Raw genomic sequence first — 26,493 nt, forward strand, 5'->3', positions numbered from 1 at the left:
GCTAATGGGATATTTCCATATATAAGGCGCACCGGACTATAAGGCGCACTGGATTATAAGGCGCATTTAATGAAACAAAACTCTGAACTCAAAACTTTGGTAATCCCACGACACTGCACTGCTTGGATTGGGCATTACGGCCATCTTAGTCAGGAGGTGTGCGCATTCATTCGTTCATTTTCTACGGTCTACCCGCTGCCCCAAAAATGGCTCCTGTTAAGAGACATGCTTACGAAGCGGATTTCAAACTCATCGCTATCAGTCACGCAGTAGAACAACCTGAGAGAGGTTTACGGTACGTCGGTTTACGGTAAGAGACCGGATGGCTTTTTCCACAAATCTCCATCCCTATTGATCTGTGACTCCATGCGCGCCCATCTGACAGATACTGTCAAAGCCCAAGTGAAGAAAACTTATTCGGTGCTTGCCATCATTCCGGGTGCATTAACCAAAGAACTCCAGCGATGTCAACAGGTCATATATAAGGCGCACTGCATTATAAGGCGCACAGTCGATTTTGTGAGAAAATTTAGGGCTTTTAAGTGCGCCTTATAGTCCGAAAAATACGGTACTCTGCTTTGTTGAGAACACTAATCTTTTTTGCTAGCTACCTTTTTTTTTTTATTTTATTTTTTTCAGTCATTGAGTCCTGCTAGTCAAATCTTCACATATACTACATTTCATTGGTACAAAAGCAGCTCTGAATAGCCTTGCAGACTGTTTCCAAAGGCCATAAACCGTGCACAAACTCAACAATAAAAGCCGAAAACCGTGTGCACTGGATAATGTGGATAAAACCACTTTAGAATATATATTAAAACTGCAATTACAATGAAGTGATTTGATCAGGACATACAGTATCATCAGGACAAATTATCCCAGAGAATGCCATTTCATGTCAGAGATGCAGAAATTCTCTTAGTAGTCAGCATAAGGAGAGAATGTAAGCCAAGATGGATTCTTTGTGATAGGGAGAACCAAAAGTAGAGACTATACAAAGACATCCTAACCTGGTGCTGAAAGGGTGCCAAAAGAGTATGCTTGGTGGTAATGCTACCTTCACTAAAATGGGCATGTTTTAGGGCCATCTCCTTACGTCAGAGTTGCTGCTAAGCTGGTCTCTATACAGTACAGTGTGTTTGGTTTCTGTGGTAAGTTTTCCTCCAACTTGAGTGCTGTACCCAGACCCCACTGAACCAGCAGCTGAAGGGCTAGCCTGGAATATGATATTCAAGCCATCTATTGTGCTTTCAAAACCAGAGTTTGTGTGTGTGTGTGTGTTTGTATTATTTTTTATTTATTTTTTTATTATATAGGAAAGATTTTCTTTAATAGCAAAGGACGAAGGTCTAAACTTTGCTGAAAACACAATCCATCACTAACAAAACTGGCTTTTCTTGACCAAAATAACCACTATTTTCAGCAATTTAGCACTTTCACGCTTTTGATGAATACTGTTCACAATATCAATTGACAGTGAAAAGTATCATCCTTTTACTGAGCTCATTACTCTAAAATCGCCAAGGAATTTCTAGAGAGTTGGTGCTGAAGAATGGCTGTGGCTGCACTGGGAAATTAAACGCTGAAGATGAAACTGGTGCCAACCACAGAACAGTCATTTTGTTATTGAGGACATGGACTTGAATAATAAAGTTTGAAATTTTTTGATGTGTATTTGTGGAAATAAGGCAAGGGGAATATAATAAGTATATAGGACTAAAGCACACTGCAAATTGACAGAATGTCTGCCTTAAAGTAGACCTGTCAATCATTGTTTGCCATCGCCGACTTCTCCCTTGGTAAATGTTACCTGTCTGCCATAATTCTTCAGCTTTGATTTTTTTTCTGAGTTTGCCGAACCGGAATAAGTATACAGATAAGGAATTCCAACACAGCCATTTACAGCATCTATGTTCCAGGTGTGTGATAAAAGTAATAAACCCAGCCAAGAGACTAGCTTTTTCAGAAGGAAACTAGCAACCCCTTTACTTTTACTACGTACAAATTACCCAATTTAACAGGTTAGAGAAAAAAGGGGAGGGTGAGAGAAGGAGCAAAGGAACATCATGCTTAAACTATATCATATGAACACTAACATCAATGAATCGCCCCGTCCCATGACGCAAATGACTCAGACCCCCAAACATGGATAAGAAAATGAAGTAAAAATAAAAAACAGTAAAATTGAAAAATACCAAACAGAACAAAATAAACTAAACGTATTAAGGAGTCATTCCATGCTGGTTTTTCATTTAAGGTTCAGGAGTCCCTACAATTTCAGCCCCACCAACAGGTGGGGATCCCTGAGAGCCCGGTAAGACTTTACTTGTATAGTGCATCCAAGTGACCCATATAGTATAAAACTTATCATAGCGGTCTTTACATTTTGCCATCCATTCCTCCGCAGCCATGATGTTGTTCACTAAGGTAATCCATTCAGTACGTGTAGGGATTATACTGGTCTCACAGATACAGATGGGTATATCCTGGCAAGCTTAGAAGGAACTCTATAACACCGGATAAGTACCTTTTTAAAACTATATTCTTGCATTTTTGTGTCCACTGAGCTCGTATGTGTGAGACGGTAAAGGTAGTCCAACTGAGTTTCAGTAAAGACATATGCTGAAGGTCTTTCCCACTTCCTTATGTATCCAGGCTTCCCTCCACCCTCCAACGACTGTAGTAACTCGTACAGTACAGCTATAGTGTGTGGAATAGCAGAGGTAGACATACAGAGCTGTTCAAAGGGAGCTGCCATGGTAGGGGAATGGATATCTTGGGTTAGGCTACAAACAAAGTTTTGGAGCTGTCTATAGCGCCATTTGCCAATGGGGAAAAATCCATACTGTATTTTCAATGTGGCCAGCAGCAATAAACCCTGGTCTTGGAGAAATCTGCCACATTTTGACTATCCATCAGCTGACCAAGCCCTGAAAAAGGAGGGATGTTCCCCCAGAGTAAGCCAGGGGAAGCCCCCCAAGGGAGGTAGAGGGGAAATCAAAGGAGTGAGCTGTCCCTTCCCATTCAAAATGCCCCAAGTTGCCAGGACATGGATGGCTATAGAGGCAAGTGCGGAAAGTTGTCTGCAGTCCCAGGGAAACCATGGGGCTTGTGATAAATTGCGGCCTGCTAGAAATTTGTCAAGTGGGACCCAAAGTTTAGAAGTTACATTATGGTACCAATCCAAGATTGTGTTGTAGCTCTATAGCTTCATAGTATTTGTGAATAACTGGAAAACCCATACCCCCCTTGTTTTTTTTGTTTTTTTAGGTCTTTATATAGTGCGGAGAGCCAAACGAGGGCTTTTCCCATTCCAAATATATTGCAAAACAGGCTGTTCAGGGTTGAAAAGAAAAGTCTGGGCAATGAAACGGGCACCATTTGCAAGTAGAAAAGAATACAAGGCAACATGTTCATTTTTAAAACACTGACTCTGCCCATCCAGGAGATGGCAGTGCAGCCCCAACTCTTCAGGTCTGCTCTGATAGTAGAAAGCAATGGGGCATAATTACAGGTGTATAACTGGGAGTAGTGTGCAGGCAAATAAACTCCCAAATATTCTAGCAAAGTCTGGCACCAGGTAAAGGAAGAAGGCCTGCAGCTGTGTACGCAAACCCGAGGGCACATTCAGGGACTGGATCTCTGACTTATTATAATTGTATTTTTAAATTGGACAGCAGATTAAAGTCCTTAAAGTTTGGCCATGATATTCGGGAGAGAGATCAGGGGGTCTGAGACATAGAACAGGACATCATCAGTAGATAACTTGTGCTCTGTCGGCCCCACCAGAAAAAACCTTTAATGCCACTGTTAAGGCGGATTTTGTTAAGCAGTGGCTCGATGGTTAAAGCGAAAATGAGGGGGGACAAAGGGCACCACTGTCACATTCCCTTACGGATAAGGAATGAGCCTGATAGTAGCCCATTCACTTTCACCCTGGCTTCCGGGGAACAATAAAGGGAGGGTATTAGGGGTGCAATGGATCGTCACCGATCCGTGATCCAAACGGGTCACCCCGCTCGGATCGGCACATGCTGCGCTCCGCGGTCTCAGCCTTAGGAAAGGCCGCGGCTTCGGCCTAGCTCCGAAGCGGCGGCCATGTTTTTACACCCAGGCTGTTTACACTGTGATCGATCCAACGGAGCGATCGCTTGTAAACAAACCGGCATCATGTCATGACGCCAGTTCCTCTCTCCCCTCTCTGTACAGTGGAGGGGAGAGATCCAGAGATGGAAGCATCCATCCCTCCATACCCTGCAGTACCCAGCAATACTCTAGCAATACTCTGCGATGCCCCGCCTGCCAGTACTCTGCGATGCCCCGCCTGCCAGTACTCTGCGATGCCCCGCCTGCCAGTACTCTGCGATGCCCCGCCTGCCAGTACTCTGCGATGCCCCGCCTGCCAGTACTCTGCGATGCCCCGCCTGCCAGTACTCTAGCGATACTCTGTGATACCCTGCCAATACTCTGCGATGCCCCGCCTGCCAGTACTCTAGCGATACTCTGTGATACCCTGCCAATACTCTGCGATACCCAGCCATGCTCAGCCGTACCCAGCCATACTCAACCAATATTACAGTGGGGGAGATTATGGATATTACAGTGGGGACTATGTGGTGGTGGAGTTTTAACAGGTTTTTGCAAATTAAATTATTATTGGCTGATCCGAAAAATGATCCGATCCGTGACTTTGATCCGAGGAACAATCCAATCTGTGAGTTTTTTGATCCGTTGCACCCCTAGAGGATATCCACAACAGCATGTTGGAACCCAGACCAAGTCGCAGGTAAGTCCAATCCAGCCTGTCAAATGCCTTCTTTGCATCAGTGGAAAGCAAAAGACGGGGGCGCACAGCCTGTGGTTCAACCCAATGAATTAACTGGATCGCTCTATTAGAATAGTCCCTGGCTTCTCTTCCTATAATGAACCCTGTTTTGATCAAGGTGTATGACCGTTGGAAGTATCAGTTTGTTGGTTGGCCAAAAATGTTGCTAATATTTTAATATAATAATATTCAGAAGTGAAATTGGCCTATAATTCCTGGGGAGAGTGATCTTTTCCTTCCTTGGGAGCTGTAATGTGGGCCATCAGCGCCGCCTCGGTCATCGCAGTACATGATGCCAAAGCGTTGAAATAGGCACACATGGGGCTGGAAAGCAGTGATGGAAACTTCTTTTAATAGATATTCGTGAAGCCATCAGGGCCAGGGCTCTTCCTTTGGGAAGGTCTTTAAAAACCACCTCGATTTCTGAAAAGGAGACGGGGGGTATCCAGCTGTTGGCTAATCGACATAGTGAGCTGCGGGGACTGGGCCTCCTTTAAATATTGCATTATACCTTCCACCCTCTGAGGTTCTATGGAACTAGGTAGAGTGGTGGGGAGATGGTATAGCTGGGCATGGTAATCCCTAAAGGCATTAGCCATTTTTGAGGAATGAATCACAGATGAGCCAGCCGCAGTGGTGAGCTTATGTACATATCCCAAGTTGCGTTGACGTTTGCGAACTCTTGCAAGTAGTCTCCCACATTTGTTGCCAAATTCGTAGAACTTGTGGGAAACGTGGCGTAGTCACCGCCGAATCCTAAAGTTGAGCAAAGTAGCCAGTTCCCGCCTAAGAGATTGTACTCCCAGTGCCATCTCTGGGGTAACGCTGAATTTATGGGTTAGTTCAGCTGAGTGTATTTTTGACTAGGGTTTGCAGTTCCCCTTCCCTTACTTTTTTCAATCTAAAACCCTGGGAGATCAACTCCTCCCAAACCACTGCTTTATGTCCTTCCCATATAGAACCCATTCCTACTTCACCCGTCTTCTTCTCAATAAAGTATAAGATGGTGTCGGAAATCTGTTTCTGAGCCACTGCATCATCCAGTATACCCTCATCCAGGCACCAGTTCCATGTCCGCGCTTTCAAAGACCGGGGATGCAGGGAAATGGAAACCGGAGAATAATTTGATATAGTTATGGAGCCAATGGTTGTGCCAGATAGGGAGTCAGGGGAAAACTGGTCCATCACCAGAAAGTCTATACGAGTATAGACATTGAGTGGCCGAGAAACAGCTATAGTCTCTACCAGTTGAATGGATCAACCTCCAACAGTTGACCAAATGGTGCGCCTGCAGGAACTTTCTAAAGTGCTTCAGGAAATCAGGCGTCTAATTGTGGGTATCGAATTGTGGATCGGGGCTAACATTAAAATTGCTCCCTCCCCCCATATTAGCCGGCCTAGATAGAGACTCTAGGACAAAGTCCAGAAAAGTAAGCTGTTTACTGTTTGGGGCGTACACAGCTGAAAACGTGAACTTACGGTCAAAAATATTGACTTTAAGAAACACAAACCTACCATTGGGGTCCGCCAGATGGTCTAGCAGAACAAAGGGGCATTGTTTGTGAATAGCTATAGCAATCCCCCAGGTTTGGGTCGTGGGGAGCTGTTCAAGTACCATGATTTATACAGGTGTGTAGGAGACGGGGGACCAATTTAGTGCAAAAGCGTATTTCCTGTAAAAGGCGTATGTGTGCCCCCAGACGTTTTGTTTCAAGCCACAACTTACTGCGTTTGTTCCCCAGCATAGGGGCACAACTGGGCCCCCATCAGGAGAGACCCACAGCACACCAGACCAGGGGCCAGGGAGCACTGATTACACACCAAGCAGGAATAAGAGCCTAGAAAACAAACCAGTTATTGCATAAAATAAAAAAGACAACATAAAAAACACAAAGCCCGAAGGGCGCACCAAAGTGCAGTAACACCGCTAGTCGGGAACCACCACTCAGTCCTCAAGACAAGGAGACAGTGAAGGCCATCGAGCAGTGTTGAGTTCTAAAAATGGAACATAACTCCCAGGAGTTGACCTATTGGGAGTAGGTGGTAAGGCATGGCGAGCAAGGCCGAGGAGGGACTCTCTACTAACAGCCCTGCACCTTAACTTAGACCAGGTAATAGTACAGCAGCCAAAGGGAATGTGGGAACCCTCGGTGTGTGTGCAGAGGCAATCCAAGGGAATCCAGAAACTGGGGTAGGTCATCTTTATTCCGCAAGGTGAACCGCTAGCCATCTTTCGTAGCTGAAAGGCTGAATGGGGGAAACCCCATCTGTAAGTCGGCTGTGCATCCTGCAGAATTTCCAGTAGTGGTTTGAGGGCACGGAGTTGCATAAATGTGCGTCTGGAGATATCTAGGATAAAGGTTAACTTGGCACCATCGAAATCCACATGACAGATTCTTCTGACCTGAAACATGATGCGTTCCTTTAGTCAATGTGTATGCAATTTACAGATAATGTGTCTCTGCTTGTCAGGATCCTCAGATGGCCGGAGAGCCCTGTGGGTCCGGTCAATTTCTATGTAATCCGGGGCTTGGCGACCCAATATTTTATTTTATTTTCATGGTGGAGACCATGTCCCGCGGGCACGTGGATTCTGGCAGACCTCTGATGTGGATGTTAACCCTGCAACTCCTGTTTTCAAAGTCATCCATTTGATCTAGCAGGGAATTAAATCGGTGATCTTGCATTTTACTGCTCAGTCAGTGCCTGTATCTTCCCAGTGTGTCTCCAATGCCTCTACTCTGCCCCTATATGAGCTGTGTCAGCCTGCAAGGCTTCAGTGTCCTGGTGCAGGGCCTACTCTATCCTGTGAGCAAACGGCTCCAGATCAGCCTTAGTGGGGAGAGATAAGGTGTGTGAACGGAATTCTTTATCCCCTAAGGTGTCACTCACATCTGAGGGTCTGTCCTGGCTATCAGAGCAGGAGAGAGAGGAGGGGGGAGGAAGCGACAGCAGTGGCAGGTGTGGAGAGCCGATGGGGGAGGCTACACAGGCAGCGTGATCACCCGGCACCATCTTGGAAGTACCTGTTCCCCAGCGAGTCTCCTAAATGTAGTTGTCCAGCGATCCAGACCAGCTATGGGAGATTCCGCTGAGGCGGCGAAGACGGCTGGCGCTTCGGAGGCATGTTTTTATGTCAATTTCCCCCCTGGAAAGCTGCTGTATGGACGGTATGTTGAGTGGGTCATGCGGCGCTCAGGAGGAGCACGTCCTCACTCGTGCATCCCACGGTCATGCTCCCCAGAGTTTACTGGTTGGTAGCTGCAGAGCACTCTCTGGGAGTAGAGCGGTGACACAGCTACATGTGTGACCCTGTCTCTAAAACTCACTTTGTGTTGCCATGTAGGCCAAGAACCAGGAGCTACCTCATTACTAGGACCTTTTGGGCACAATTTTAAATTCTTGCTTTTATTGTTGATGGCGCTAATGCTTGGAATTGAGTGCAGACATCAGCTGGGTGGAGTGTTGCTCTTGTGCATTCTGTGATCTTTACTGATATTCAGCATTGAATTAGCACCTTCCTGTTGCTGCTCCTGATCACAAGTGAAATGTGGAATGCTACTCAGTTTGTCTCTGCTGCCCACCTACAGTGACTTGGTCACTTGTGGCTGCTCTTTGACCCCTCTCCTGCTACCAAGCAGTCCTATCCTGAGCTACAGTGCCTTGCAAAAGTATTTGCCTCCTTGGCTTTTTACCCATTTTGTTACATTACAGCCTTTGGTTTAATGTTTTTTTAATCTGAATTATACGTGATGGATCAGAACACAATAGTCTGTTGAAGTAAAATTTGAGAAATATATACATAAAAACAATTTTTCAGAAATATATTGATAATTGGTATGTGCATATGTATTCACCACCTTTGTCCTGAATCCCATAAAAAGCTCTGGTGCAACCAATTACCTTCAGAAGTCACGTAATTAGTGAAATGTCCACCTGTGTGCAATCTAAGTGTCACATGATCTGTTATAACATATGCACACCTTTTTTGAAAGGCATCAGAGGCTGCAACACCTATGCAAGAGGCACCACCAACCAAACGCTGCCATGAAGACCAAGGAACTCTCCAAACAAGTAAGGGATGATGTTGTTGAGAAGTACAAGTCAGGGTTAGGTTATAAAAAAAAAAAAAAATCCTAATCTTTGATCCCTAGGAGCACCATCAAATCTATCATCAAATGGAAAGAACATGGCACAACCGCAAACCTGTCAAGAGACGGCCGCACACCAAAACTCATGGACCAGGCAAGGAAGGCATTAATCAGAGAGGCAGCACAGAGACCTAAGGTAACCCTGGAGGAACTGCAGAGTTCCATAGCAGAGACTGAAGTATTTGTACATAGGACGACAATAAGCCGTACGCTCCATAGAGTTGAGCTTTATGGCAGAGTGGCCAGAAGAAAGCCATTACTTTAAGCAAAAAACAAAATGGCAAGTTTTGAGTTTGTGAAAAGGCATGTGGGAGATTCCCAAAATGTATGGAGGAAGGTTCTCTGGTCTGATGAGACTAAAATTTTACTTTTTGGCCATCAAAGAAACCACTTTGGCTCAAACCCAAAACATCACATCACCCAAAGAACACCATCCCATTTTCAGCAGTCGGGACTGGCAAAAACTGGTCACAGTTGAGGGAAAAATGGATGGTGCTAAATACAGGGATATTCTTGAGTAGGGATGAGCTCAGGCGTGTTTGCATGTCCACGTGCAGAGTCTACCAGGAAGTTAGCGCAGCACTGCGCTAACTTCCTGGCGGGCTCTGCACGTGGATCATGCGAACATGCCTGAGCTCGTCCTTCTTCTTGAGCAAAACCTGTACCACTGTGTGTGTGATTTGCGGCTAGGACGGAGGTTCACCTTTCTGCAGGACAATGACCCCAAACACGTTGCTAAAGCAACACTTGAGTGGTTTAAGGGGAAAAATGTAAATGTGTTGGAATGGCCTAGTCAAAGACCAGACCTCAATCTAATAGAAAATCTGTGGCCAGACTTTGAGATTGCTGTTCACAAGAGCAAACCATCCAACTTGAAGGAGCTGGAGCAGTTTTGCAAGGAGCAATGGGCAAAAATCCCAGTAGTAAGATGTTGCAAGCTCATAGAGACTTATCCAAAGTGATTTGGAGCTGTGATAGCCACAAAAGGTGGTTCTACAAAGTATTGACTTTTGGGGGGTGAATAGTTATGCACATTGACTTTTTCTGTTATTTTGTCCTATTTGTTTTCTTCACAATAAAAAAAAAAATCTTCAAAGTTGTGGGCATGTTTTTCAAATGAAATGATGAAAATCCTCAAACAATCCATGTTAATTCCAGGTTGTGAGGCAACAAAACACGAAAAATGACAAGGAGGGTGAATACTTTTGCAAGGCACTGTATGTGCTGGTCTTCCTTGTGGTGCAACATGCTTGGTTCTAGGTACATTGGGGACAGTCCTGCTGTACCAGGTGTCTCCAGCTCACACTCCAATGGTACTTATACCAGCTGCAGTATACCTTCTAAGGTGCCCTCTGCTGAGTTAATGCCACGCTCGGGCTTCCGTTGGGTTGAACTCCGGGAAACACAAAAATTCTCCCTTGCAGTGGGCTGCACTCTCACTGCTTATTTTGTTTATTTGAAAAAGCAGATTGACTTACCGAATCCTCTGCTAGACCGGTCCCAAGGCTATCTCCCTGGACTTTCAAGTCCCCCAAATCTTCAGCTTGAGGGGGTGTCCACTTTCCAGAGTAAGGAGATATCTGTATGCTTTTACAGCCACTTGGACAATCGCCATCTCCGGTGCTTGGGTGCTGGAGGGGATTTACATGGGATGCAAGCTTGAATTTCACTGTCTAAATTTAGGTCCAGAAATCCAACATGAAATCTGTCAAGTCTGTCAAAGCCCCCCTCCATCTAGGAGACGTTCGTCATCTTTGAAGAAAGGGATTCTACAACAAATACAAAAATCCTGGCTTGTTTAGTTCCCCATCTTCTCAAAGTAACTGGACAGATTCCAAGGTAGTCATTTCTTGAGAAAATAAAGTACTGCCGGTGTTCTGTCAAAAAGTGTCCGGCCATCGAATAGTGTCCGCCCCGTGCAACGCGTGCGCAGTACGGAGGAGAAGGACACAATTCCGAAAGTCTCCAAAGAAGCATGGCGCCTGCGCATGGAGTCCAGGTTGAAGCCCCACCATCCAAGTGGACATAAGGTTGCTCATAGTAACAGGGCCCCTCTCGGGCTCGCTTCGCTCTCCACGCTTCCGGCACGGCCTCGCTTCGCTTGGCCTTTTTTTTATTCTAACTCTATGTCCACTTGGATGGTGGGGCTTGAACCTGGACTCAATGCGTGGGCGCCATTCATCTTCGGAGGTATTCGGCTTTTCCTTGTCCTCAGTACTGCGCAAGCGCAGTACATGGGGGACACTATTTGATACATCACTTGCTCCTAAATTCAAATTCAATTCCTTCCCTGAAGTGGAGCTATTGAAAGGGATGTGACTGGGGCTTTCACTGGAAGGCACTTGTGACATAGATGCAAATTTGTTTCACAGGAGCTGCTCCACTCTGCAGGACTGAAGTGAAAATGGCAAGTAGCTTCATACATTTATAAACTGCAAGGGTAGGTGTCGTTCATTTTTTTTTTTTTTTACTTTTTTTTTTTTATGTTTTATTGAAAATAAGTCATTACACAGATCAAGCTATGAAGGCCGGGATAACCGTTCAGCAATACACTAACAAAAGCTAAAGGAACTCTACTTGTGGCTTTCCCAGGCTTTGTTTAATAAAACTACATACAGTTCACAAAGATCACCATAGGGCTAACATCTGGTCCGAGGGACAATGTCTGCATTACTAGATTGCATATCAATATATCAAATACTTTTTAATATGATAAAATCTACTTTACAAAGAAACAATGCAAATTGTTTTACTGACTTTAATTTTAGGCAGACATTTTCTAAAGTAACTCTCAGACCCAGTAGTGATGCAGGGGTCCACAGGGATAACCACATTGCCCAGTGTCTGGCAACAATGCCTGTAGGATTTAGCACATTGGCTGCTGGAAGGATGAGTATTAAGCTGCATGTTTTACAGGGGGTTTCTGGTTTTGTTTTTTAACCTATGCTGACTGTATCAGTTTAAGTCTATGTGGTGGTGGTAGCCGACCGTTATTCTTAATGCCATCTAAATTAATATTTTTGGTAGGTAAATTGCGCTTTTGAGCCATCAAGTGTGCTATTTATTTTTAGAAAAAATGACCTTTTGTTATCCACTAATGTACTGCTGGTATTTCTTCAACACAAAGATTACACCATCAAACTGTTTAGGAACCCTGCTGCTATTCTTAAGTCATTATTGATCTGTTCTCAGTGATCCTGCCTGTTTCTGGTGTTTAATTGGATCCTCTGCCTTAATCTCAGGCCTCTGATCATGTGCAAAATAAAACAATGGTAGCTGTGCACTGAGTAAGAAGAACAACTATGTGAAGTAACCTACCTGGTGAATGTGTTGGAGTAAGAAATGCAGTCAGTAAAAGTATGAGGAGATAATTTGCTTGAATTTAAAAATGCTTTTGGCAAACCATGCCGGGTTAAATGTATCCTCATATTGGAACTTCCAGTTTCCGCTTGAATTCATTCAGCAATGTTCATTGCAGTCTTGGGATTATGGCAGAGTTTAACAAGGCCTTTTGAAGCGTCCATGTGATGCAGGGTAAAGGTGGTGTCAGCATGGTTAAAAGCCCACATGCCTACAGTCATCGAACCATTCATTTTTACTTACATTTGATTGGATGATATCAATACAACATCCCCATCCCCAAAGCACAGTGAAAATTCCCTTTAAAAGTTAAGAGCAATAGAAGCAAATCCACCAATGACAAACCATAGAACACCTTGTACTGAAAAATTTTAAACATTTCAATCATTAAGAAATATACACATGTGCAAATAAACACACGTGTACTAATTACTACATTTGTAAGCCATGAAACTTGTGCACAAATTACAGTGTAAAAATTCCACTGCAAGTGAACCTCTTATAATTTCACTTGCACTGTCATTTGTAATTTTCTTGGTAAATTGCAACAGTTCATGCCTTGACACGATGTGCATTCACATCCCAGTAACCTAAGTGCTTCCACCACTGTGTGTCACCATTTACAGAAGCCTTATACCCAATAGTATTGACCATTTGGTTTATAAATGGTCAAACATGCTCAGGTTGAATAATCATCCAACAGCATCTTGGTCTGGGCTGCATGGAGCAGCTCCACCCTTGGATATCACCAACAAAAGAAGCCATACAGGTCCATAGTGAAGTATGTAAAACACTTACTTTATTTAAAATCTATGAATTGCATTCATAAAAGGACAGAAGACTTGTAAGCACCTCAATCGTCTATTCCTGTTTTGTCAGAGGACTGGCTGGATGCCGTTCATCATGCAAGTTCTATATATACTACCCTCTATTTCTGCTGCAAAGTGTGGGGCGTGGCTACGATGTGAGGTCATCATGCATACACACTGGCTGAGGTCCGATGTGTTTGATCAGTCTGCTGTCATGGGAGTAGACGTTTGCGATGTTTACAATAATACTGTCCTTTTTATGAATGCAACTTGTGGAATATAAATAAAGTAAGAGTTTTTTTTACATATTTCACTATGGACCTGTTTTCTTCCTTTTGGTGGTAGCATCCTGAAGGGGAGATGCTCCATTCAGCCCTGACCAGGAGACTTTTGAATTATTATTCAACCTTAGCATGTTTGACAATTTATAACCTAATGGTCCATACTATTTGGTAAGAGGCTTCTATGAATAGTGACACATGGTGGTGAAAGCACTTTGGTAGTTGGGTTATAAATGAATATTATGTCAACACATGAACTGTTGCTGTTTACATGCATTTATTGAGACTTTTCACTTGCACTGTAATATTTACTGTAATTTGTGCACAAGTTTCATGGTTTACAAACGCAGTAATTGTTGTTGCACATGTTTTTATTTGCACTTGTGTATATTTCTATTTCTCTATCGTTCATTAACGGACACAGCACCTTTTAATCTTGACCTTGGGGTTATATCGCCACCTTCAGGAGAGGACTAGGCAGAACATGTTAAAACAGCAAAACTCCACAGTACTGCCCGGGGGGCAGTCCTACTGGCTATAACCCCTCTCTGCTTCCAGCAGCTCAGTTTCTTTCTGCCTAGTGTAGAAGGACCTGGCTCCCTGTGGGGAACAGTGGTCCTCTGGATTTTAATTCAATTTTCTGCTTTTGATTCCTGTGATCTACAATCAACAGCCGGGCTGGATGACAGGCTGGATAATATAGATCCTGATCATCGAGCGTGTGCAGACTTTAGGTATGCGCTTGGTCGGCCACGACATGCCCCGTCTGGTCCAGGGGTGGCCGGTGAGCTAGATGCTCCAGGGCACACATGACCAGGCTACTGCTGTCCGGTGCCAGTGTCCCTGCAGGAGGGGTAAATATGGTTCCATATGTCTCGGCAGGATGGAGCAGCTGGGCATTCCCTGGGAGGTAGACTAGGGGGTCTCTCACTCTCCCTTCTTCTCTCTCTGTCCCTTCCCCTCCTTCCCATGCTGTGGGCCGCTGTGTGACTGGGCATAGGGGGTGAGGTGCACGTTTCTTACTGGGGTCCTCTGGGGGGGTCTCTGAGTCCTGGCAGGTGGCTGCGTTGGGGGGTTGGTGGTCCGCTTGTTTTCTCTCAGTTTTTAGGCCGTTTTCTGCATCTGTGTGTTGCCATGTGGGGTCTGGCCGCCGTGTGACCATTTTCTTGTACCCCGGCAGCCATTTTCCGGGCGATCTCACTCGTTTTTCTGCTGAAGTATTTTCTAGTAGCCTCAGTTTTATTTCACTCTAGCGCTGGGTGGCTGTTTCAGTTTGGAACAGTGCTAAACTGACACACAACACCTCGTGGCTGGCACAGGGGAGAGGGGACGGTGCAAGGGGGGGGCAAATAAAGCCCCCTGCCCCCACCGTCTTCTGGGGAAAGCTCTGATTCAGACTCGGGGCTCTGCTGTGACAGGTGGCCCCTGTTCTGACACGTCAGAGGATGCGGACCAGGACCGATTGGACAGGGAGGATGATTCCATGTCCGGGTCAGCGCAGGAAAAAGCGCCAGTAGGAGCACTTATCACAGCGGTGCGGGATAACCTAAAGATGGAGAATACGGCAGGGCCATCTGCAGAGGTGTCGGTCCCTTTTGGGTCCCACAAGCCAGCCCACACTGCTAAGGTATTTCCCTGCCTAACTTATTTTGATAAGTTTATTTACAAGGCGTGGGGAAGCCCGCAGCGGTCCTTTTCAGTCCCGAGATGGATGGTGGTGCGTTACCCCTTTGAGGAGAGTTTCCTGAAAAAATGGACATCTCCTCTGGTCGTTGACCCCCCCCCCCCCCCGTATCCAGGTTAAATAAGGTAACCACGATTCCGGTGGAAGGAACTCCTGCCTTCATAGACCCGGCTGACAGAAGGGCCGAAATGGTTGCCCGGGCCATGTTTACAGTCGTGGGGTCAGCATTGCAGCCAGTGCCGTGCCCTGGTGTCAAATACGCTTACCGAATGGGCTACGTTATTGCACTGCGAGTTGGAGAAGCAACAGGTTTCCCCGGTCTGCACGGAACTGGCAGACCAGTTGTTGCAGGGCCTGAAATATGTCTGCGATGTGGCCCGAGATGCGGCCCCTTTGTTTTCTAGTGCCTCAGTGTCAGCTGTGGTGCTACGTCTCCTGATTTGGCTTAAATGCTGGTTGGTGGACCAGGTATCTAAGAAAGCACTGACAGATTTGCCCTTCCAGGAGGAGAGGCTATTTGGAGCCTCGCTGGATGACATTATTAAGAATGTTACTGGGGGGGGAGAGTACTTTTCTCCCACAGTCCAGAAAAGGGAAGGAGCCAGGCCGTAGGCAGGGGCCCTCCTTTTCCGCTCAGAAGCTGATTTTTCGTCTGCCCTGGTTTTACAAGCCAAACAAGCCTTCGAGCAAATCTGTTGCCGCATGAAGGTTTGCTCTCCCGGATCTTGGGTGGGGGGTCGCCTTCGGGAGTTTGTAGCCTGGTGGATCTCGCTTCTTTCCGACCAGTGGGTCTGCGACCTGGTTTCATCAGGCTACAAGATTGTTTGTTTGTTTCTTTCTTGTCCGTCAAACAGATTTTTTTTCCCCTCCCAACCTTTCTTCCGGCTCGTTGGGAGGACCTGCTGCTGCGCGGGGTTATAGTACCTGTACCAATGTCAGAAAGGTTTCAGGGATTCTACTTCAATCTGTTTGTAGTCCCAAAGAAGGCGGGGGCCGTCGGGTCCTGGATCTCAAGGCCCTCAACGGCTTTGTGAAAGTACAAAGGTTCAGGATGGAATTGGTTCGCTGGGCGACCTCCTCCTGAGAGCAGCTTCCGCCTCAGATTTAAGAAAGGATGTGACAATCCCCATACAGACTGTCCGGGAGTTTGGTTGGGTGTTGAACCTCCAGAAGTTGGTGTTTGTGCCGACTCAACGCCTGGAGTACCTGGGCTTGATTCTGGACTCCTCAGAGGCAAGAGTCTTTCTCTCTTCAGACGAGCTGCAGACTCTTCAAGCTGCGGTGAAGTTGTTGGTGTCCCGCAGGTGGTCGTCGCGTTTTTGCATGCAAGTTCTGGGTCTCATAAAAGCCACTTTCAAGGCGGTACCGTATGCTCAATTCCACACTCGAGTCTTGCAGAAAGAGAGATCCTGTCCAAATGGGACAAATCTCCGATATCCCTAGATTGTCAAATTCGGGTGAGCCAGCTAGTCAGAGATTCCCTTCTCTGGTGGCTGAGGTCTCCAGCCCTTCAGTCCGGGAAGTCATTCCTTCCTCTCCATTGGTGATCACAACGGACGCCAGCCTGACCTGCTGGGGGGGGGGGGGGAGATTGGGGAGTACAGTAGGCCCAGGGTCGCTGGATGCAGGAAGAATCCTGCCTGCCGATCAATGTGCTGGAGCTTTAGGCTATCAGGCGGTGCCTCTCCGCATGGTCACAGAGGCTGCAGGGGCATCCGGTCAGGATCCAGTCAGACAACACCACTCCAGTGGCGTATGTCAACCATCAAGGAGCTCGGCTACAGCACTGGAGGTTGCTCATATCCTGCAGTTGGCAGAGCGGCGCATGCAGGCACTGTCGGCCGCGTACATTCTGGACGTAAAAAACTGGCAGGCGGACTACCCAAGTCATTTGATGCTGGACCAGGGGGTTATGGTCACTGCATCGGGATGTATTTTGGCTCATGCTAAGGTGGGGCACACCAGGTGTGGATCTCTTGGCCTCTCTGCTCAATTGGAAGGTACAGAGGTTTGTGGCCAGGACAACAGACCCCTGGGTGAACGCGTCCATTGCGTTGGTGGCTCTATTGGGGGATTATCGGCTGATTTATGCCTCCCCAGCCCCCCCCCCGCTCAAACTTCTACCCAGTCTGCTACGCAGAGTGGAGGCCGAGGGGATTCTGGTGATTCTGATTGCCCCAGAGTGCCCTCAACGTCCTTTGTACGCTGACATAGAATGGTGGGGGATGTTCCTTGGCCGCTGCTGATGCGGGAGGACCTTCTGTTGCAAGGTCCAATACTTCATCCTGCTTTACCATCGCTGGTTTTAATGGCATGGCTGTTAAAAGCCAGGTGCTAAGGGACTGAGAAAGATACACAAAAGGAGAGGCACCTCTGGGTGTAGATTTAAAAACTGTTTTAATCACATCAAGTTAAAAAAACTCACATTCCAAAGGTTAAAAATGTGCGATGGATAAAACAGTCCAGGGGGTGGGAGTCATCAGATCAGTCTGCACATCCTGCTGGCTGAGACACTGGAAGCTGTCAAACCCAAGAAACTGCTGTGGATAGAGCAGGTGGAAGAACACAGGCGGAGGATGATGACATCACTGGCATGCAGCGACCGGTTTCGTGAGCGTGCGGGCTGAGATAGTGAGTCAGCTGCGCTCCTTCATCAAGCTAAGGGGAGAAGAAAGTAAGGACCGATAAAGAGCAGAGGGGGCCTGGCTAGAGTGGGAGAAGTGCTGGGGGGGCATGGCTAGAACCGAAGTCTTCCGTTCTAGCCACGCCCCCCAGCGCTGCTGGGGAGCGTGGCTAGAGCCAGAAGAGCAGGTTCGGGCCCACTCTGTGCAAAACGAGCTACACAGTGGAGGCAAGTATATGTATGATTTTATTTTTTATTTTATTTTTTTATTATTCACCTTACAATCACTTTAATGTTTCAGCTCTCCAAATCGGGGACATTACAATTTTGCTGTACAAATATTAAGATGTATAAAGAAAAATTTTTCACAAAATGTAATCTGACCAAATGATATAACTTAAATAATTGAAATGTTCTATTTTAACCTGCGTCTTATAATTGTATATGTACATTTCAAAATAACTTTCTTTTCGTGTTCTAGTCCAATATTTTACTGTCAATGGTACATGGATTTAAAGAGTTTATTTAAGTAGAATGTATGTAGACTTTTCTTGGATAGGAATATAGCAATATTCTGTGTAGGACAGGCGGAAATCATCGCACTGTGCTTGGATGAGCATAAAATTGTAAAATGTTGCAAGCTCATGTGACTATGCACTTTTTTGCCTCCCCCCGAGACCACTTATTCCTTTATCTATGCTATCAATCTATCTCTTACCATTTGCAGGCTTCGTACAAAGGACTTTGAAAGGTTTTGAGGAAAGAGGATGACATCTAGTTTGGGTTTATTGATCCAAATGGCTCTATATGCACATGTATTTAGCTTTGTGCCAAGCCCTTTTAGGTGAATGAGGACTGCAGAGTCTGCAGGCAGTGATCCTGCTGTCCTTGTTGACTTGTTACTTACTCCATTCACCTCCTCCCAGCTGAAATGATCGTCCAAATGTTTGCCAAGTATGGCACATGCGTTGGATGTCTCAGGCATGTGTCATGAGAAGGTTGTATGGTTCAGGAAAGCATTACGTAGAGGATGCGTGAATGCATTGCGCACATAGTGGTAGGCTTTAGGAGTGGATATCACACAGACCAGTTTAAAACCAAAAATGAGCGCACTAGAAGGAGGGGCAGAAGAGCAGCTACAGCTTGCAGCAGGAGAGTGTGGGCTGGAGAAGAGGGCTTCAGGATGAGGCTCTACCATGGGACTTGTGTGGCGGTGTAAATCCCCCTGCACCCTTCTCTAATCTCACTGAGATGGTGCAGGGCAGGGAGGATTCTATGACAGCCCTCAGGAGAGGTCTGCCATAGCTTACAATACAGAAGCCAGGTTTCTGTGTTTACAAGTGACAGCAGTGAGCAGTAAGTACAGTTTTTAGTGCTGGAGGTGGCAATACAGAGTAGGCTGTGTTCCAACTGAGAAATAGCGGTTTTCAATCCATGTTTAAGATATGTTCATTGTAGGAATAGATGCATAGATCAAGAACGTAGGTCAGATTAGGGATATTTCCCTTCACTCCCTGTTCTGTAGACAAAACAGGAAATGAGAGAAAGTCTCCTCTTAGACAAGTTTCCCCGTTGGAAGATTTACCCTCTATTCCTGGCGGAAACTCAAAATTTTTGATTCTATAATACTTTTTGTCCTGGTGACAGTGGTGACCAAATAGAGAAAGTGAATGTTCCTATTGTGGACACAGCAATACAAACCTGAAAGGAAACTCCATTCAATCCAAACCAAAATTTAAAAAAAAATTGGCTTTGGACATATTTTAAAGCAGAGCTCCACCCAAAAGGGAAGATCTGTTTGTTTGAAGACAACCTCTGCTTAACTTGGGATGTCATTTTTAGAGGGGGGGGGGGTGTAGTGGGTACCTAGTGTGTGTTTTTTTTTTTTTATATTTAAAGATTTTTGTTAAATTATCAAATGTGTTACAAGAATAGTACAGTTACATTTCGCTTCAATAATGTCACAGAAAAACATATATTGGACTAAATACAGAAGCTGTACTTTACAAGTATCTTCTTTAACTTTCAACAAACTGAGAACTCTTGGGATATATAGTAATTTTTTTTATAATCCTTGTTTACCCCAAAAAGGAAACTTGCTGTAAACAAGGGAATGATGCTTAACATAATCGAAAGGAGGAGAGGAAAGAGTGGATGGAAATTACTGTAAAAATTACAAAACCTTGGAGGAATTTGTGATACAAAAACAAGTTTAATAGTTTTTAGCATCTTTCAGATAATTAGAAGTTCTAGGATGGGAGATCCACGCCTGGCAGACTTTTATAAATTTAGCTGTTGTGTAATTTTTGTCCGCTAACATTAGCTCATAGTGAGTTTTGAGAATTCAGTCTCACAATAACATCAGACAGATTAGACGCTAGAGTGGATTGCCATTGTTTAGTTATGGTGAGTCTCACGGCTATTAAGGTATTGGCAACAATAGTTCTGAAATTTAGCGGGTATAGGTCTAAATTGAATCCTAATAAGGCCATTGCTGGTGTGAGTTTCCTGTTAGCCCTTGTACACACGGTCGGAGATTCCAACAACCAAATCTGTTGGATTTTGTCCGATGGATTTTGTCCGAAACTGTTGCATACACACGGTCGGACAAAGTTGTCGGAAAATCCGACGTGATTACGTTATTTTGTTACGACGGGACTACGTTCACGCTAGTAGCCAATAGTTTTGGTGTAGGAATTCTCTACACCTGATCGGAGTATGTCCGATCAGAGGATTTTGTCAGAAAATTTTACCAACAAGTTGGAAAACTTGGTCCGTCGGATACTCCGACGGAAACAGTCCGATGTAGACCACACACAGTCGGAATATCCGACAAAACGATCCGATCGGACACATTCCGTCGGAATCTCCGACCGTGTGTACAAGGGCTAAGGGATGCTATAAAGGAGCAAATTGTCTTCCAGAAACTAGATGGAGCTTTACAACCCCATAATGTGTGTATTAAATTGCCAGTAAGAGTATTTCATCTCCAGCATATTGAATATGGGAATATCTTGGAAAGTCTGTATGGAGTCAAGTCCCAGCGATTTTAATATTTCTATTTTTCCCCAGTGTTCAATGCAGGATGTTGCTGAGCTGTTAATCATTATGGCTTTCCGCCATGATTCCCATGGGAAAGTTTGACTTTTTTTTTTTTCCTCCCATTCAATCATTTTAGTCGTTTTTGGTTTTGAGGAAAGGAGGAGAGGAGTTTATAAAAAAAAAGGAGATGCTTCCTCTATTTCTGACTTTGTGAGAAGTAAAAACTTCCCAGAGCTTGCTAGGAATCTCCATATTCCTTTTGGATTTAAAGTTTTTGAGGTGAGTTTTAGTATTATTAGAAACACGGGTTATATGAACATCAGGCAGGTTAAGAAAAAAGTTGATTCCCTGTTTAGTCCAAGGCGCTACATTAAGATGTGCTTTGCAATATTCAATAACTCTTAATGGTATTGGAATATAGGCTGGGTCACTTACTGGTTGTAGTTTAGATGAAACTAACTTCCAGGCTGTTAAAGTAGCTTTAAGTGTTAGGTAATTGGGTATATTCACCTTAGGAAGCTGTGGTTAAAGAGAAAATGTATTATTACCTCTAGATATTTCATGTTCAGTGTTCAACCCTAATATATCATTAGAATGTACAAACCAATAGTTCATCTGATCTAATAATGAAGCGTAATAATAAAGACGAACATCCGGGAGATTCATACCCCCTTTTAGATTTCACCATAGTCCTAATCATTAAAGCAGTGCTGTTTTTTTTGCTTAGTTTGGATTTCATTTGTGTGAAAAATTTTGCAGAACTTGAGCATGCCGTTTTTATAACCAAAAATGTAAACTTCACACTCAATCACGAAAAGTATTTTTTATAAAGTAAATGCTGTAAACTACTTTTAGTAGTACGAAATTAACATCTTGCACTCTCACGACTCTCATGGCTCAGATCATCCCCATTTCCTGCAACTCCACACCTCAGATCCCTGTCCCCCCTGCAAATCTGATTTTACCACTGTACCCCCCTGCTCATCTGCCCCACCACTGTAACCCCCTGCACAACTGCCCAACCACTGTAACCCGCTTTCTCATCTGCCCCACCAATGTACCTCCTGCACATCTATCTCACCTCTGTACCCCCTGCCCCACCTCTGTTGCCCCTTCTCTCCTGCCCCACCACTGTAACCCCCTGTTAACCTGGCCCAACACTGAACCCCCCTGCTATTCTGTCCCACTGCTTAACCTCCTTCTCAGCTCTTCCACCACTGTACCTCCCTGCTCATTTTCCCCACTGCTGTACCCTCCTGCTCATCTGCTCCACCGCTGTATCCTCTTCTCATCTATGATATGCAAAGTGGTGAAAGGAAGCAGAGATGAGACACCTGTCATGCCACACTCATCCTGCTGATCAACCTCACGCATCCAGCCCACGTGCTTGTATGTGATGTCATACAAGCATCTGGAATAGATGCGCAATGATCAGCTCAGGTTAGGGGTGTTTTCTGAAAGCAGTGGGCCTGTGTGCAGGATCATAAGTTGGGCCCCTGCAGATGAAAATAATCGTGGTGCTCTGTGCCACAGGAAAAGTTGGGTGCAATTTTCATTGCGCTGAATACTGGCTCTGGCTTAAAAGGGACACAGAGTGCAGGGGTTGAGTAGTAAGTGACGCAAAGGTTCAGGAATAATTTCATCGAAGTTCCCTGAAGCTCAACTATAATTCCACAAACTGTCACCTGATTGTGGTTTTCTCAATCGCAGTTAAATCCCTTCTTTCTGAGATTGGTAGTGGCAACCAAGCGAGTCATCTTCCTCCAGATGGCGGACGGGCAAAAGCAGTACTTTGGCTTTAGCAGTGGCAAATGACAGTCCTCCTCCTGGAAACGGGGACCCCCCCCCCCTCTAGCAGAACTGCACCCAATCTCTTCCCCATCACAAAAGCTGACAATCGCAGCTACAGCAAAGTTAGAGAACCAAACAATGTTTCCCATCTTTTACTATGTGTGGGGGTACAGTGCCTCCCCCTCAGTGCAGGTGCAAAAAAAGTCTCTTTACTTTTGGAAAAGAACACTTGACTTCATAATTAAGAAATGGTTATTTGTATGTGCCAACACAGCCCAGTATAAAGAAGGGCCTAAATTTAGATGTTGGTTCATGTTAGTCTTAAAATCAATTTCTGTATCCCTATGGATCCTGGATCCAACTTAATCCTATGCCCAGGCTGTACACAGGGACTTCATTACAAGTCAAGACTGAGTGTAAAGCCCTTAGTGCTCTAAGGAGCCTAAGTAGGCAGTTGGGGCTCTGGCACTTGACCATTGAGTGATGAGGAACAGGTTTAAAGTGATACTAAAGTTGTGTTTTTTTTCTTATTTTAAACACAAAAAAAAAGTTATACTTGCCTGCACTGTGCAGTGGTTTTGCACAGAGCAGTCCAGATCCTCCTCATCTAGGGTTGCTCCCCAGCGCGCTTGGCCCCTCCCTCCTGCTAATATTTTTTTTTTTTTGAAAATGCTGGTGTGTGCATGATGCAGAGGAACAAAAGCAGTGTTTATTTAATATATGTGTGTGTGTGTATATGTATGTATGTATGTATATATATATATATATATATATATATATATATATATATATATATATATATATAAATTAATGTGTATTAAATATTGTCAGATGCCAGAAGTGAGTAAACATTTTCATTTGTCATTTCTGTAGTTCCCGGGTTTTAAAACTATGATCTACTTTTTCAAGAGACTGTATTTTTTATTTAAAAATTCATGTGTATAAGTTTGTATTCAGTCATGCAGCTCTGACTAATATTGCTCTGTTAATTAACATGATTTGTGTGTTCCTTTAGGTAAAGATCATGTGTGTCGCTTCATAGGATGTGGGAGGAACGATCGATTTAACTATGTAGTCATGCAATTACAGGTATGACACAGCACATTTGTAAAAAATTTCTAATTGATATTTTTTGTGTTTATTGTTCATTGATCAATTGAAATTTCCGAATAGTGTTAAAACTCTTTAACCCACTTAACAAGAAACTACAATTAGTCACCATTGCCACCAGCCAAAAGTGGAAAACTTAGTTCATGAATATGACAACCAAATGTAATATGTAACAATAATTCTATAAGTGTGCCCTTCCTTTTTGCACTTGAAGGTAATATTTATTGGAGTCTATTGTAAAGTACGACTTCTCTTATAACCAACCATATTACAAATTTGGGGGGCCTAAAATTGATGCACACATTTGCAATTTTACTGTGTGGAGTGTGATAAACAAGATGTTGAAGGATGACTGTGTATGATGTTTGGATTGACCTTCTTATTAGTTTATGTAGTTGCATTCATCCAGTGGCTTGTGGTTTTCAAACTGTCAGGAACCCTGAAACAGACAGAGACAGAAAATGCAGTAAAAAGCACACCTTTTAATAAAATGGTAAAAAATTGTAAACTTAGTCAAAACATAGCCATGGTTCGGTAACCAAGTTGGGTAGTCAGAACAAGCCAGAGATCAGCATAGTCAGAGGCAGCAGACCGGATCAGGAACCAGAAGGGACGTCAGCCAGGCAAGTCTTAAAGTGGAGGGCCACCCTGAAAACAAAAAAATATTAAAAATTACAAAAAAATCAAAAAAAAAAAAAAAAATTTAAAATTTTTTTTTTTTTACTTACCAGAAATGCCTGTTGCTAGGCACATAATCCTAATCTTCCTCTTCCTCCTCCGCAGAGATCTTCTGTCTTCTCTCCTCGTCGCGGCGTCTTCTGGGTAATGGGTCGTACTGTGTTCTGGGAACTGTGTGTTCCAGAACACAGCGCGTCCCATTCAGAAAGTGCTGCGGGACTCGCGCATGCGCAGTAGGAAACGGGCAGTGAAGCCATAAGGCTCCACTGCCTGTTTCCCTTAGAGGGAATGGCGGCGCCGGGACCCGAGAGCCGAGGGACGGGTCGGCCTCGGGCGGCCGACATCGCGGGCGCCCTGGACAGGTAAGTGTGTTTATTAAGTCAGCAGCTGCAGTGTTTGCAGCTGCTGACTTTTTTTTTTTTAAACGGCCCTCCTCTTTAAACAGGAAGACAGCAGAGTGTCTCTAGATATGTTGACCAAGGCAAAGGCATTAAAGAAATGAACTAGGCAGTTTAAATGGCCAGAAGCGGCTGGCTGTGGGCTTGACTGACAAGCAGGAGAGGATCAACAGGTGAGCCACTGTGGAACGATGAGTACTGGCAATTAACCAACAGCTCACAGAAGGAAGGGCTGCTCAGCCTTGACAATACCCCCTCCACGACCCCTCCTTCTTGGAGGACCACCAGGTTTGAGGAGAAATGTCTATGGAAAGCACGGAGGAGGACAGGAGCATGTACGTCCAAGGATGGGACCCAAGAGCGTTCCTCCGGACTGTACCCTTTCCAATGAACCAGGTACTGTATGCGCCCACGGAACCTATGGGAGTCAATGATCGATTGTATCTCAACCTGCCCTGGCCAAGGATGTAGTACAGAGGTGGTGAAGCAGTTGCACACCAAAGGTTTTAATAAGGAGACATGAAAAACATTTGAAATACGCAAGTTAGAAGGAAAGTCTAATGCATAAGCCACTGGGTTGATCCTACGGAGAATACAGAAAGGTCCAATAAATTGTGATGCCAGTTTCAGTGAGGGAACACTGAGTCAGAGGTCATGAGATGACAGCCAGGCCCTCTCCCCAACCTGGTAAGAGGATGCGGTTACGCGTCGGCGGTCAGCATGGAGTCTGTATCTTTCCCTGGCACGTTGCAAGGACTCTTGCAAGTGCAATGAAGATCGCGAATATACTCTAACACAGGAATTCTTTGAGGAACAAATGAGTCAGGCAACATGGATGGTTGGAAACCATAATTCGCCATAAACGGAGACAATCTGGAAGCAGTATTGACGGCACTATTGTGAGCAAACTCCGCCCACAGTGGGAGGTCTGACCAGTTTATGGTGGTAAGAAACAGCAGAGTAGAAACTGCTCCAAGGCTTGGTTGGCTCGTATTGTGGCCCCATTGGACTGCTCATGTTACACAGAGGAGAAGGAAAGCTGAATTCCTAACTGTGCACAAAAGGCTCGCACAAACCTGGAGACAAACTGAGTACCCCGGTCAGAGATGATGACCTTGGGTAGTCCATGTAACCAAAAAGATCTACTGAGAAAAAATGGATGCCAGTTCTTTGGATGTGGGCAACTTCTTTAATGGAATAAAATGTGACATTTTCGAGAACCGGTCAATCACCATAAGAATAACTAACTGTGTTGCCCTGGGAGTTGGGTAACTCAACAATAAAATCCAGACAGGTGGGACCAAGGCCTCTCTCCATTTGTTATGGGTTGTAGGAGGCCCACTGGAAGGTGTCGTGGTGTCTTGCTCTGTGCACACACACGGAACAAGTGGCTACAAAGGCGGTTACATCAATGGGGAGAATAGGCCACCAGAATTGTTGAGAAATGGCCCAATTTAGTTGATTCTTCCCTGGGTGGCCAGCCGCCTTGGGAGAATGTTAAGTCTGCTGGAACAAGGCAGTGCAGAAATTCTCAGGGACAAAGCAGCGATAACCAGATTTCTTGGCCGGAGACTGGATCTGAGTGGCACGAATTATTTGACCTAAAGGTGAGGCTGGTGCGCACAGTAGCCAGAATGCTACCGGCAACTGACTCGATCATAGAAGTGGAGGAAAACTGTTGCGACAATGAGTCAGCCCTTTCATTCTTAGTACCAGGTAAGAACGGGACTATGTAATTGAA

General features: G+C 44.9%; 1 protein-coding gene across 2 annotated transcripts in view; it reads left to right on the forward strand.

Moving 5' to 3' along the window:
• TTBK2 (tau tubulin kinase 2) overlaps positions 1–26,493 on the forward strand; it is a 218,997-nt gene that overhangs the window by 127,529 nt on the left and 64,975 nt on the right. For both annotated transcript variants that reach the window (XM_077464563.1, XM_077464564.1), the window contains exon 4: positions 23,582–23,655. In XM_077464563.1, the coding sequence (XP_077320689.1) occupies positions 23,582–23,655 (74 nt within the window). The remainder of the gene's footprint in view (positions 1–23,581; positions 23,656–26,493) is intronic.

Source organism: Lithobates pipiens, unplaced genomic scaffold (genome assembly GCF_037356315.1).
Source record: "Lithobates pipiens isolate NorthernLeopardFrog02 unplaced genomic scaffold, aLitPip1_a1.2 Scaffold_30, whole genome shotgun sequence".
NCBI lineage: Eukaryota > Metazoa > Chordata > Amphibia > Anura > Ranidae > Lithobates > Lithobates pipiens.